Source organism: Equus caballus, chromosome 3 (genome assembly GCF_041296265.1).
Source record: "Equus caballus isolate H_3958 breed thoroughbred chromosome 3, TB-T2T, whole genome shotgun sequence".
NCBI lineage: Eukaryota > Metazoa > Chordata > Mammalia > Perissodactyla > Equidae > Equus > Equus caballus.
The window spans coordinates 73187179-73200186 of record NC_091686.1 but is presented as its reverse complement, the minus strand read 5'-3'; the positions used below and the strand labels follow the sequence as shown (position 1 = coordinate 73200186).

Here is a 13008-nt window from a genome sequence, read left to right as displayed (position 1 = left end):
ATCCAGCCACAGAATGATGAGAAATAGGAAATATTTGCTGTTTTAGTCCTCTAAGTTTTAGGGTAGCTTGTCACACAACAAAAACTAAGTAATATAACACCTTATCAGCCATGAAGACAAAGGGAGAAAATAGTTCTATTAGGAAAGATAGAAAGATAGTTGTAATTCAGAATGAATTTAATGTTGAGCTTCCTGGGAGCCAAGGCAAATAAAAGCAGATGGGTTATAGAGTTCCCATTATTTGAGAAAATAAGTACATAAATTCTGAAGAGGGAACAAACATTTTGCTGCTCAAAAAAAGGATAAATGGGGCCAGCCCGGTGGCGCAGTGGTTAGGTTTGCATGTTCCACTTCGGTGGCCTGGGGTTCACCAGTTTGGATCCTGGGTATGGACCTGCACACTGATTGTCAAGCCATGCTGTGGTAGACGTCCCACATATAAAGTAGAGAAAGATGGGCACAGATGTTAGCTCAGAGGCAGTCTTCCTTAGCAAAAAAGAGGAAGATTGGTGGCAGATGTTAGCTCAGGGCTAATCTTCCTCAAAAAAAACAATGAAAAAAAAAGGATAAATGATGGGAGGATGGCAGAAGGTATAAAGGGGCACATATGTATGGTGTCGGATTAAAAATTGAACTGTTGGTAGTGAACATGATGCAGTCTATACAGGAACTGAAATATAGTGATGTACACCTGAAATTTACATAATGTAAGCCAATATGATCCCAATAAAATAGTTTTTAAAAAAGGATAAATGATACGTCAGTATTAAAGAGACACAAAATATCATAGTATGTAAAAAGAGTCTTCACATTTATAAGCAAAAGAAAAAAATTTCTTCATGTGATTTTCTTACATTAGTTCTCAATGTAAGTCAAAGTAATCCAACATGTTACAAAAATTCAGCTTATTAAGTCCTAAAGGAATGAATGATCAACATGTCTATGAAACTGACTGGAATTTTTTTAGCACACTTTTGGAAACAGCTGGGTGTGAAGGTAAGTCTTTAGATGTGGAAAGATTTTATTCTTTAAAATTCCTTGCCATTCTTTTAAAATATAGCCAATATTCATAGAATGTAAGTTCCTCTTATTTAAATAAAAATGAGAGTCTGACTAGGTTATTTACATTTTCTACACTTAAAAAGTTGTATTTCCATAGAATCCATAATAATGTGAATGTATTAATAGTGAAATGTTCAACACATGAATGAAATTTGGACTTCAAAGTTCAGCTTTGACGGCGTTAAATTCTTTTTATCATTATCGATTGTTCACATTTCCTTGATCTATATAAATATACGTTATTTATCGAACTGAAACTATGAGCTAAGTGCTTTACATGTGTTAATTCACTCAATCCTTCCAGCTGTCCTGGAAGGTAGATATTAAGTGCTTGTACTATCCTGGTCCCTTAAATGGCTCCTCTTATAGGTGTAAGCTTCCACTGAAACTGCATAAAAAGTCAAGAGTCTTAAATCAATGAGGAAAGTTTTGGAAAATGATCCATTTAAACACAAGTCAAATTACATCCTGACTTCACACCTTATGCTAAAATAAATTTGTGAAGGATTTAATCAAGAATTAAATGTAAAATTAAGTCATAAAAACTAGGTGATTTATCGCAGGATAAAGAAGAACCTTATATCACAAAGCAATTAAGAAAGTTACAAAGGAAGATATCAATAGGAAAATAGTTGGATATTCACTAATGAATAATGCTTATGATTTCTTTCCCACAGGAGTATAAACGTTATTGGACAGAATTGAGAGGAACTACACTTTTCTTTTATATCGACAAAAAAAATACAATAGTAAGTAATTAAACACGTTCAGCTGATTCCAAGTTTTCCCAATATCCACTTGTCATATAGTTCATTATACATTTGGGATTTTATGTCTTCCAAGAATAAGGATGTTCTAGTAAAACCAATTCAAATAAGAACACTTAGATCTGTGAAGGCTATCAATTATAAGACCCATGGTAAAATTTCCTGGGCAACTCAGAAGATAGCATTAACTCATATTTTTAACTTTGCATTCTTTTCTTTCTGATCCTGATAATAAAAACTTAGTTGAAAAGTGAAAATTTTAGCTAGACATCTGGATACAAACTGCCTAAAACAAGTGATAGCCTTAATTTTCCCCACTTTTTATGTTGCCGTAGCATGCAGTTCTAATCTGAAAGGAACTAGATGGTCTTCAAAGCCTCATAACATACGCTATGCCACAAAATAATTTTTCTAGAAAGACAAAAACATCCCCTATGAAACAGGATTCCTAAGAGCTGAAGCATGAGAATAACAACAAAGAGATTCTGGGATTTATTTATTCTTATTGCTTTCAAATAATTTATATTTTAATTTTTCCACAAAAATTTGAAAATTGATTGTGTATTTGATTTTTTCTGTAAACAAAGTGTAGTATTTTAGTGGCAAATGCTTGCCTACTTTGGAATGCTATGCTTATAAGACATTTTATGATCCAGTAACTTGCTTAAATATCAACATTTTGGACCATGGATTTAGTAGCTCACACTTTTTAGAATATCATTATTACATGTCCAGATCTAATGAAAGAAACGGGCAAAGAGCCTATGTAATGTATTCCACCTGTAGGTATTCCAGCGCCATTAGTGGTAAACTAACCAGAAGTTATTTTAAACAACAAATGAAAAACAAACTTAAAACAGTCATCTTTCACCAGAGTTTTGGATACACAAGATTTATATAACGGTGTTGTCAAATACCATAACAAATTTTAACAAAACTAATTTCTATGTTGTGCCTTCCAACTTCCCACTGATGTCAGTAAAAATATAAAAGACCCTGGCTTAAACCTTGTGTAATACACATAAATGAGACAGTTAATAGTTATTGCTCACTTACTATGTGGCAAGAGGCAGTACAGCTTAGTGAATGAGAGCCTGGTCTTGAGGTAAACTACCTGGGTTTCTATCCTGTGCCATCTTGGGATCTTGGACAACTTACCTAACCTCTCTGAGTCTCAGTGTATCAGACAGGGAACTGGTAAGAAACAGATGACATCTCAAATTGGGCAATTCAAACAGAGTTTAATGAGGATGCTATATTCAAAGCAGTGAACAGGATGTAGGAAAACCACAAAAGATAGCGCAGAAGGTTGAGGCTAGTAACACTGCCCCATTACCATGCCGTGGAGTAAAGGAAAGACTGAGAGAATGGTAGGGAGACTTGTGTGATGATGACTGGCTTAGCAGGAATATGATCTTTGAGGAAACAATTGTGTAAGGTAATAAATACCTAATCTCACTCTACTCACTCTTCTGATCTCCTGCCAGTGTTCACCAGCAGTCCAACCCAACAGAAAGAGGGCAAGGGAGCCCTTGATGTTGTCCATACAGGTCTCCCTTCTGGCTCACTGTGTCGGGTGGTGAAGGGATAAAAGTGAATCTAGAGGAGCAAATGAAAGATCTTCAACACACTCAGTTTCAAATCTCTGAAATTAGGATAAAAACAGTAGCCCATTTTATAAAGTTATCAAAAGGATTAAATGAGATGGTGATTGCAAGGACTTAAGAGTGTAGCTGTCACATAATAGTCAAGCATTTTACATGCATTATCTCATTTAATTCTTACAACAACTCTGCAGAGTGGGTACTATTTTAATCCCCATTTTATAGATGAGAGTATTCAAGTTTAAAGATTAAGAAATTGTACAAGATCAGACAGCTAATGAAAGGAGTGCAATTCAGGTCTTTGCTCCTGAGTCGACATTCTTAGCCACTATGCTGAGAAGAGATTGTTGTAATGAAATGCTGAAGAATTGCTCATCTACCGATTTTGTTCAAAGAGGATGCAGACTTTTTAGGAAATTTTTTGAGTGATAGTCTCAGGAAAAAGTACAGGGATAGAACAGGTAGAAACTGTAGATTTTCAGCCTATAGTAGGGGAGAATTTAAAGCTGCCTTTAAATATTTTAAAGGCTGTCAGGAGGTCATGTGAAAAAGTCACTGAATTTATTTACTGTTATCCAGAGAAAAGGGACTAGGACCAATGGATGGAAATCACTTGGAGAAAAACTGTGCCTTAATACAAGGAAAAAAACTCGCTAGCAGGCAGAGTTGCATAGAAGGCATGAGTTCCACGTTGTTCAAGACGTTCAAATGTAGGCTGGATGACTACATGGAGAGATGCCCCAGGGAGATTCAAGCATTAGATGGCAGCTAGATAATACAGATGGCCTTTAAGGCTCTTTTGAACATTACAATTAAAAACAAAAAGATATGACTTCCTTTCTTCTAATCAATAGATCAGCTTGCAGCACTCTATCTAACCCGGCCACTTCTTCCTCTTTTGCTTCCTCCTTTGTCTCAGCAAAATTCACTGAGCTTGATCTGGACAACCCATCAGAAAAAGATTCTTGTGTAATTTTAAATTCTGTCCTCCTTCCCTTATGCCTCTCCTTCCATTTTTAATTTTTCTTTGTTCATTGAAAATAAATGGATCAACTCAAACTTACCCTTAATCTCATCAATTTAGGAATAGTTCTGGAAAAAAAATTTATTTACTTATTTTTATGTCCTACCTTCTTCAGAAAAATACAATGAGGACACTTACAAAAATAAAGTGAAATAAGTTATACTGGGTTTAACCGAGAGGAAAATAAAAGGAGATGAAAACACGTCAAGAATGAGGCTCATTTAGCAAAAAATTATACCATAAAAACCCTGCTATACTTACTAGAGGTGATCCTAATCACAGAGCAGTCCGTATAGACCAATTGCTCAGAAGAAATATTTTTATTGTACTGGGATAAGACAGGAATTTCTTTTTTGTGTGTGTGTGGAAGATTAGCCCTGAGCTAACTACTGCCAATCCTCCTCTTTTTGCTGAGGAAGACTGGCCCTGAGCTAACATCCATGCCCATCTTCCTCTACTTTATCCGTGGGACGCCTATCACAGCATGCCTTTTGCCAAGCGGTGGCATGTCCGTACCCGGGATCCGAATGGGTGAACTCCAGTCTGCCAAGAAGCAGAACATGTGAACTTAACCACTGTGCCACCGGGCGGGCCCCAAGACAGGAATTTCTTAATAGGATCCTCATAACCAGTGGTATTTGGTAAATGTTGAATAACAGCTTTCTGGGAAAAAAAAATGTGTGTATTAATATATATATAAACTTATTGTAAATATTACAGATATAAAGAATGTGTAGCACACAGTTAAAAAAATAAAATATACAATACTGTTATTGTAATTTCCATATAGGTAATTGATTCGTACAGAATGCTTTTATTGATTTTTCTGAATTTGCATCCGTAGCCAACTCTGATTTCAATTCAATAATGATTTGACAAATGGAGTCATTTTCCAATCTGCTGTTTCCCTAATAAATTTATTGTCATTAAATATGACATTTGACATGAATGTTGGCTGATATTTTTGTTCACATTAATGACTAAGAGGAAAGAAAAACAACAATTATGTATGTCAGAACTTTACCTAAAATTTGTCAATAACATGAGCAACCTCTTTGCTGAATGAGATAATAGTTTTTGAATTATAGAATATTTTGTCAATTTTTTGTCCTGTTCACAAGGAAAATGCTTCAGACACGACAAATTTTAAAGTTTCATCTGCATTATTAACACTTTCTCCTTCATTTTCTTAAGTCTAGACCAGAGGGCAGCAAACCATGACCCTTGAGCCAAATCTAGCCTGTGGCCTGATTTTGTACAGTCTATGAGCTAAGAATGTTTTTATACTTAAAAAGTGTTGTAAAGAAGAAAAAGAATTTGCAACAGAGACTGTATGGGGTCCATAAAACCTAAAACATTTATACTTTGGCCTTTGAATAAAAAAATTGCTCACCCTTGAGACAGTTAACAAAATAAATCAAGCCCTAATTTGTAAAGTTTGCCGGGTTCCATGATGTAAGTACTCACACGATGGCTGATTTCAACCTATCAATGTGACCTCACTGATTACGGAGTTGGGAAAAGGTACAGCAGCGCACCATTATATAATATTCCACCACACAGAAATGAAGATGTAAATAACCTTAAAGCATAGAGAATACTATGTAGTAATATAATTAGAAAATGATGAGTTTTGAGTTTTAATTACCTTTATTGTTAATATCATTTATTTACTTGTAGGTGTATATAATTTAATTTTTAATAAGGGCTGTGTTTACCAACTGGCTTGCAAAATTCCTGAAATTTTAACAATTGGCTTTTGTAAACCTGTATGAGCCAGGTCCAGCACACCACCACATGACACATTTCCAAATGCCCTGTAGGTTGGGAAGGGGTCCCACGCCCATCTAAAAACCAGGATATCATGCAAAGTACAAATCAGTTGAAAGGAAGCTATTGCATACGTTCCTTTCTACTAAAATTAATGCATGTTGCCCATGAAATAATTTAATGAGATTTCCCTTTATCTTTGCAGTATGTTGACAAGTTAGACATAATAGACCTTACACGCCTTACTGACCAGAATTCAACTGAAAAGAATTGTGCAAAATTTACCCTTGTTTTGCCAAAAGAGGAAGTGCAACTGAAGGTGAGTGAAGAGAAGCAATTAGTCTGAAACAAGTTGTGGGTATAAATAGCTTTCACCCCTTCACAACCCAGTGGCTGAAGTAAAGAGGTATTATAAAAGGACTGCCAAGTCTTAGGCTTTGTTAATACTCCTTGCCTTTTGCCAAGAGTTACAGTTTTCTAAACAGGGATTTTAAAAACGCACATTCACTTGTTTAGTATACAAGCACTTTGACATCATATACTTCTGTCCTCTGGCAAAGTCAAAGATCCCACCTGGTGTTTTTTCAAAGTTGTTTTTGAGTCTGCATTCAAGAACTTGGCATTTACACGTTCCCAGATGATTCTGAGACGTGTCCAACATCATCCACGTTTGGAAACATTGAATTAGACAAACCCGTATTTCACAAATTGAGAGACATTCTGCAAAGAAATTGGTCTATATCCTTCAAGAATAGCAGTGTAAGAAACGCCAAAGAAAGACTGGACGCCTGTTCCCAATTATGGAGACTAGAGTGTCGTGATGACTAAATGCAATGTGTGATCTGGATTGGATCCTGGATCAGAAAAGGAAAAAAAAATCACATAAAGAACATTATTGAGACAATTAGAAAAATTTGAACACGAACTGTATATTAGATATATTCAATTTGTGAAATATGGTGTTAATCTCATAAAACTCATTTCATAACATATATAAATGTTGAATCACTATGTTGTACATCTGAAACTGACATAATATTGTATGTCAATTATACTTCACTAAAAAAATAGAAAAAAATAAAAATATAGGCATTTTAGATATACAAAGAAAAAAATCTCGTAAGACTCTAAACTCCACAAGGGCAGATTTCTTTGTTAAACTTACTACTTATGCCCAACACCTGTATAGAAAAACAAGTTGTTCTTGAATTGGCATTCAAAGTGAGTCAATCGAAGACAACCAACAACTACAGTTTTAAAGAGAACAACTTGCAATTGAATAAGATGTAGTTGAGGCTGACCTTGAACGCACTGTTCCTTACGCTTTAGTGAATCAGGAATCGCTTGTAATTAGGAAATCCAGGCCTCACCTCTAAACGAGGGCCCCAGGACCTACGTTTTAAGCAAGCTCCCCGGTTGATTCTGACTTGGCGGTTAAGGACACAGGATTGGGGTCAGATGTCTAGGTTTGAATTCTGGCTGTCTTATTTGTTAGAAGTGTGAGCGTAGGCAAGTTGCTTAACCTCTTTGTGCGTTGGTTTCTTCACCTGGAAGTAAGTCTCTGCTTAGACGTAACCCTCTGACTGAGGGCTACTTGGACTGCTTTATTAAAATCGCAACTCTTTTCCTTTCCCCTGACACCATTTCCAGTCTCTTTTAGCCTGCTCTACATTTTATTTTTCCACTTATTTCCTTCTGACACTGTAAAACTTAGTCACTATTACATTTATTATTTATTGTCCCTTGCTAGATCCTAAACTCCACAAGAAAAAGGATTTTTGTTTTGTTGTCTGATGTAAACCAGTAGCTAGAATAGTGCCTAGCACTAAAAGGCACTCGATCAATATCTGTTAAATGGATAAATCTGTAAAATATAAAATAATAATAGTACCTTTTGCATGGTGGCTATGAAGATTAAATCAGTTAATACCTGTGAAGTTCTCAGAATAGTAGCTGCCACTTATAAGCACTTACTAAAGGTTCTCTGTGTTAGTCACATTTAGAGCTAAGAATTGGAAGTTTCCAAGAACTACATTGGTGCTACCTAGTTGCCCCAAACTGAAAGCCAGTCACCGTTGAACACCAATGGGAGGACTAACCATGAATTGACATACTGCAGAAAAAAGTGTGCTAACATGTAAATTTTTTTGAGTTAAGTAAATTGTACACTTTTACTTGTTTAGTAAGCAAACAGATTAAAGCTATATACTTCTACGTTCTGACAAAAGAGAATAGTATTGAAACATTTCATAGCAAATACACATGAGTGCTTCTGAGCAGGAAGGAAAACGAGTTGTTTCTTCCTTTCAACTGATTTTAAGTGGTTTACAGAATTACAATTGACTTTTTGAAATAATGTGCTTCAATAGGATAATAAGCATTTTGCCAATCTTGCTGGTTTTGATGGTTTACTTATTTTGAGTCTTACAAAACAATCATGAAATTCTAAAGTTATTTGAAATTAACAAAAGTATTAATGTTCATGGTCATTCGTGTCTTTTCTTCCTTGTCTGTTTTTGTCTTCATCTTTAGACAGAGAACACAGAAAGTGGGCAAGAATGGAGAGGCTTCATTCTTACAGTAACAGAGGTAGGAAGGACATTACTTTTGATTCATTCACTCATTCAACAAATATTTACTGAACACTTGCTAAAAAAACTATGCAGAGTGAAAGGGGTTGAAGATATAGCAATTGAAAAGGACAGATAGAAACCTTTACACTTACTCATGAAATTTGCATATTTTTTGGTGGATGGAGAAGGAGAAAGAAAATAAACAAGTAAATAAATGAGATAACTTTAAATCGTGATAGTTGTTATGAAAATATACAGGGTAGTGTGCCAGCTAGTGAATAACAGGGAAATCTACTTTTTGGTCATATCCTTTTGACACAGTGATCCTTTGTGTATTCTGATATTTGTAGCTTACATAGCATCTTCTAAAATACTTCCCAATTCCTTTCTTTCTTCTTTTTTTTTGTGAAGAAGATTGGCCCTGTGCTAACATCTATTGCCAATTTTCCTCTTTTTGCTTGAGGAAGATTGTTGCTGAGCTAACATTTGTGCCAATCTTCCTCTGTTTTATGTGGGATGCTGCCACAGTGTGCCTTGATGAGTGGTTCTACGTCTGCGTCCAGGATCTGAACCAATGAACCCAGGGCCACCAAAGCAGAGTGCATGAACTTAACCGCTATGCCACTGGGCCCACCCTCCAATTCCTTTCTTATTCATTTAATACATATTTGTAAAATGCTGAGATGAATTTTATGAACAACATAGGTAATATAACAGGGAGAGACCATCAAAATGAAAAACCACCTTTAAACATTTGTTTAGTGAGTCTTAAGACGTCACTAAAGGGATGCTTATCTATTAAACTCTGTGGCATCTTATCTGAGACAAATAATAAGATCTACTGCCTATAGTTAACTGTTGCAGCAAGATAACTAGCATTATTTTAAATAAAGCCACTGTAGCAACTGTCTTAGGAACATGAGGTACTTTAACAACTAGCCCCCCAAAGAGCACCATGTTCTCTAATACTTTTAGAGGAAAGAAAACTTCCTGTATTGATTAGGGTCAGTTAAATTGAGACTCTATCCAAAGCTAGTTCCGAAGTAAAGGCTTTGCAGTCACACAAAATAAGCACTGCATTTTACTGAGATGATGGATGCTGGTTCTTTATCTCAGCCAATAATAGGTAAAAGTTGAAGTTTCAACTACCATGTAGGGAAGTCATAGGAGGCTAGAAAAGTGGGCCAGTTAAAGATGTGAAAGATATGTTGAGTCGGGGGGTGGTGGGGAGATACTCTTTGAGGCATGGGAGTCTCTCCCTCTGTTGTGAAAAGGCATCACTGTGTGGCATGGCACTTCTTATATTGGGGTACAAGCATCCCAAGGGTATGTGATTAGGTGTCAAGGAGTATACTAAAACCACTGGAAAAACTTTGGGGTGCATCTCCCTAGTACACTAATTGTACTTGGAATTTTGGACAAAAAAATTGTTTATATTTTTTTTTCCTTGAAGGAAGGATAAAAAGCATTATTTTTATTTTAAAATGTACATAGGTACATTACAGACTATAAAATAAAATTAATGTGAATTTCCAACAAGACAAGTTGCTTCAAATTTCGTGCTCTACAAATGTTGTTTTTTAGTATGTTCTCAGATTACTCTGTGTATATGCATTCACATTGTGCTGTTATTAGGAGAGCTTTAGCAGAAGTTTGAAAAACACAGACTGTAGTTGAAAGAGCAGAGACGTTACTTTTGAATTGAATAAACTGAAGTTTGAGTCCTGGTTCCACAGCTTCCTAGCTATGTGACACTGGACTAGTTATTTAATTTTTCTGAGCCTGTTTTTTTCATTTCTAAAGTAAGGAACAAAATACCTATCTTGTAGCATTGCTGTGAGGATTTGCAATGCATAATGCTTGTAACAGATAGGCAATTAATAAGGAGTAGTTTTTCCTCTTTCTTTTATTTTTTTCTGGATTGGTATATAAGGAATAGACTTACTGATTATTAGTTAGCTTAGTTAACCAGAAGAATAGTCTCTAAACCTTTTTGATTGTGTACTCTTATCAGTAAGTTTTTATTTCAAATTTCATATATATATATATACACACACGTACGTTATAAAATATAAAAAGCAATAGGAATTAATAAGGTGATGTGTAAATAGAAAATGAAATTCTAGTGTTTTCTTCCCACACTTCAAGGGACTTTCTTATACACCCCTTGGAAAGCATGGACCCCATTCTGGAGATCAAGATGATAATTGGACATGTCTGCTTCAAAATACAGACTAGGTAGTGTCATCTAAAGAAAAATATTCTACCATTCAGATTATACCTTCCAAGAGCACATAACTGGTCATAATGAGGTCTAAGTTAGTGGTATGAATATAGATCAGCAGGATATAGGTGACTCAACCCGAAACATATCTCTAGACAAGGCTAAAAGGAAAACTAAGCAGAGCAGTATCATAATCCTAATGTGTGAATGAAAGTTTGAAATATACACACAAACACACCAAAATATAGACCTTTGATTGCTGATTCTCAGTCATTTGATGAATAGTTCCATCTCAACCCCATGCTGCCATATGGCTGGTGGAGTTTATTCCAGATTACCTGTGGGATAGCTAGGTAGGCAGCTTGCAGGTCCTCTGGGACTTGCTGGCAGGGAGAAATAGTGAGCTCAGAATGAAAAAGGAGAGAGAGAGTTGTTCTTACTTGAATTAGCTTGTAGTGCAAGGTGGGTATACATTGTTTGGGGCCAGACCAAAAGGAACATTTCTTGGAAGAAGATGGGGCACCCTGTGCAGGTTCAATTTCGTTTAGAGGCAATTCTAAAACATCAAGATCCTCTATGCATGATTCTACCCATCCATCTCTGTAGGGTAACTGAAGCTCCTAGAATCAGCTCATCTTTGCTAAAATCAGTTCTTCTGCTGTCCTTCTTGTTTTCCTACTGCTTTAATTGGTTTCAGCTGTCAGTTCCCCTACATGTGTCACTCCTTCCTGGGCAAGTAATTAGACTGCATGAAGTGCTAGAGAGAGAAAAGAAAAGGAGGATTGAGACAGAGCGGATACCAAGTTCATCTACGGAAAAAGAGAAGGAACCAATCGAAGATTATGTGGATGTACTGACCCCTATGCCAGCGTAAGTGCACCCAGTACTCCAGTTTATTTATTAGATTTTAATATCATCTTCTAATTATCCAAGAAGAGTTAGTCATTGACCTCATTAAACCAGGGACAATAAGCCGTCTTGTGGATAAACAGTATATCTCTGAATATGTGCCACATTTCCTCTTCCATGTCATGATCAACAAAATGCAAAATGCAGATTTGAACCAACCCTCATACCACACGGGAAATCCCCTTCCACCCACACCTTTAGACCAAATAGATATTCTTTCCAAAGCTCAACCTAAATAAAAACTGCTATGTAGAAGGAAGGAAAAGATATTTTTTTCACCATGCACCTCTATGATTGACTGATTTTCTATCAGAAAATTATACTAAAGAATTTAAAATCCCTGAATGTTCTGTTCAATTGTCCAGTCAATCAGTGAGTAGTCATTGAACTTGTACTTTGAGGAAGGCCCTGAGTAAAGTATGTAAGGTGTTGTTGGGAAAATGAAGAGTCAAAGAACATGCTGAATTTAGCAAAATCTTACATTTATTTTTTACCCTTATATCGTTGAAAAGTGCAACTAAGATTGTGAGCCCTTTCCTCCAGGGATCTAGTCTTCTTGTCAGTGAAACTTGTCCTGGTACCATCTTTGACATCGGGTTCTGGTGCATATTCTATCTGTATTACAATCGATGAAACCCAACCGTCACTCTTGGCTGAAACTAGTGACAACTGATGGACTAATAGGTTAAAAGTCCCATAGACTTCTTTTTCTTTTTTTATCATTAAAAAAAGTAATATATGTTTATAAAGATAAATAAAAGGAAGATTAAAATCATTCCTTGTCCCACTACTCAGAGATATTTGCTATTAACATTTTGGTGTATTGCATATCCTGCCAGAGTTTTTTCTGTTGAAAAAGTAGACTTTTCATTGACTGCAATATTGACTATAAAAATGAGAGGTGCTTTAAAAATTTTACACATAAAAATGTCACCAGGGCCATTAGAAAGCCATATGATACCAAAAGGAGTGAGTTCAGTGACATATCCTTAAATATCAGTTATTTAGAACAGAGACTATGCAAGAGAAGCATGTATAGAGACGTTTTGTAGCCCTGAAAAGAAACCACTAACAA

The 13008-nt window shown here is 35.8% G+C and overlaps 1 protein-coding gene across 4 annotated transcripts in view; it reads left to right on the top strand.

The window, feature by feature from the left end:
• STAP1 (signal transducing adaptor family member 1) overlaps positions 1-13008 on the top strand; it is a 39435-nt gene that overhangs the window by 9167 nt on the left and 17260 nt on the right. For 3 of the 4 annotated variants that reach the window (XM_001501279.5, XM_003364710.5, XM_005608743.4), the window contains exons 2-5: positions 1740-1811; positions 6433-6546; positions 8760-8816; positions 11722-11894. In XM_001501279.5, coding sequence (XP_001501329.1) covers positions 1740-1811; positions 6433-6546; positions 8760-8816; positions 11722-11894 — 416 coding nt within the window. The remainder of the gene's footprint in view (positions 1-1739; positions 1812-6432; positions 6547-8759; positions 8817-11721; positions 11895-13008) is intronic. The other variant, XM_023638030.2, reaches the window with a different exon arrangement.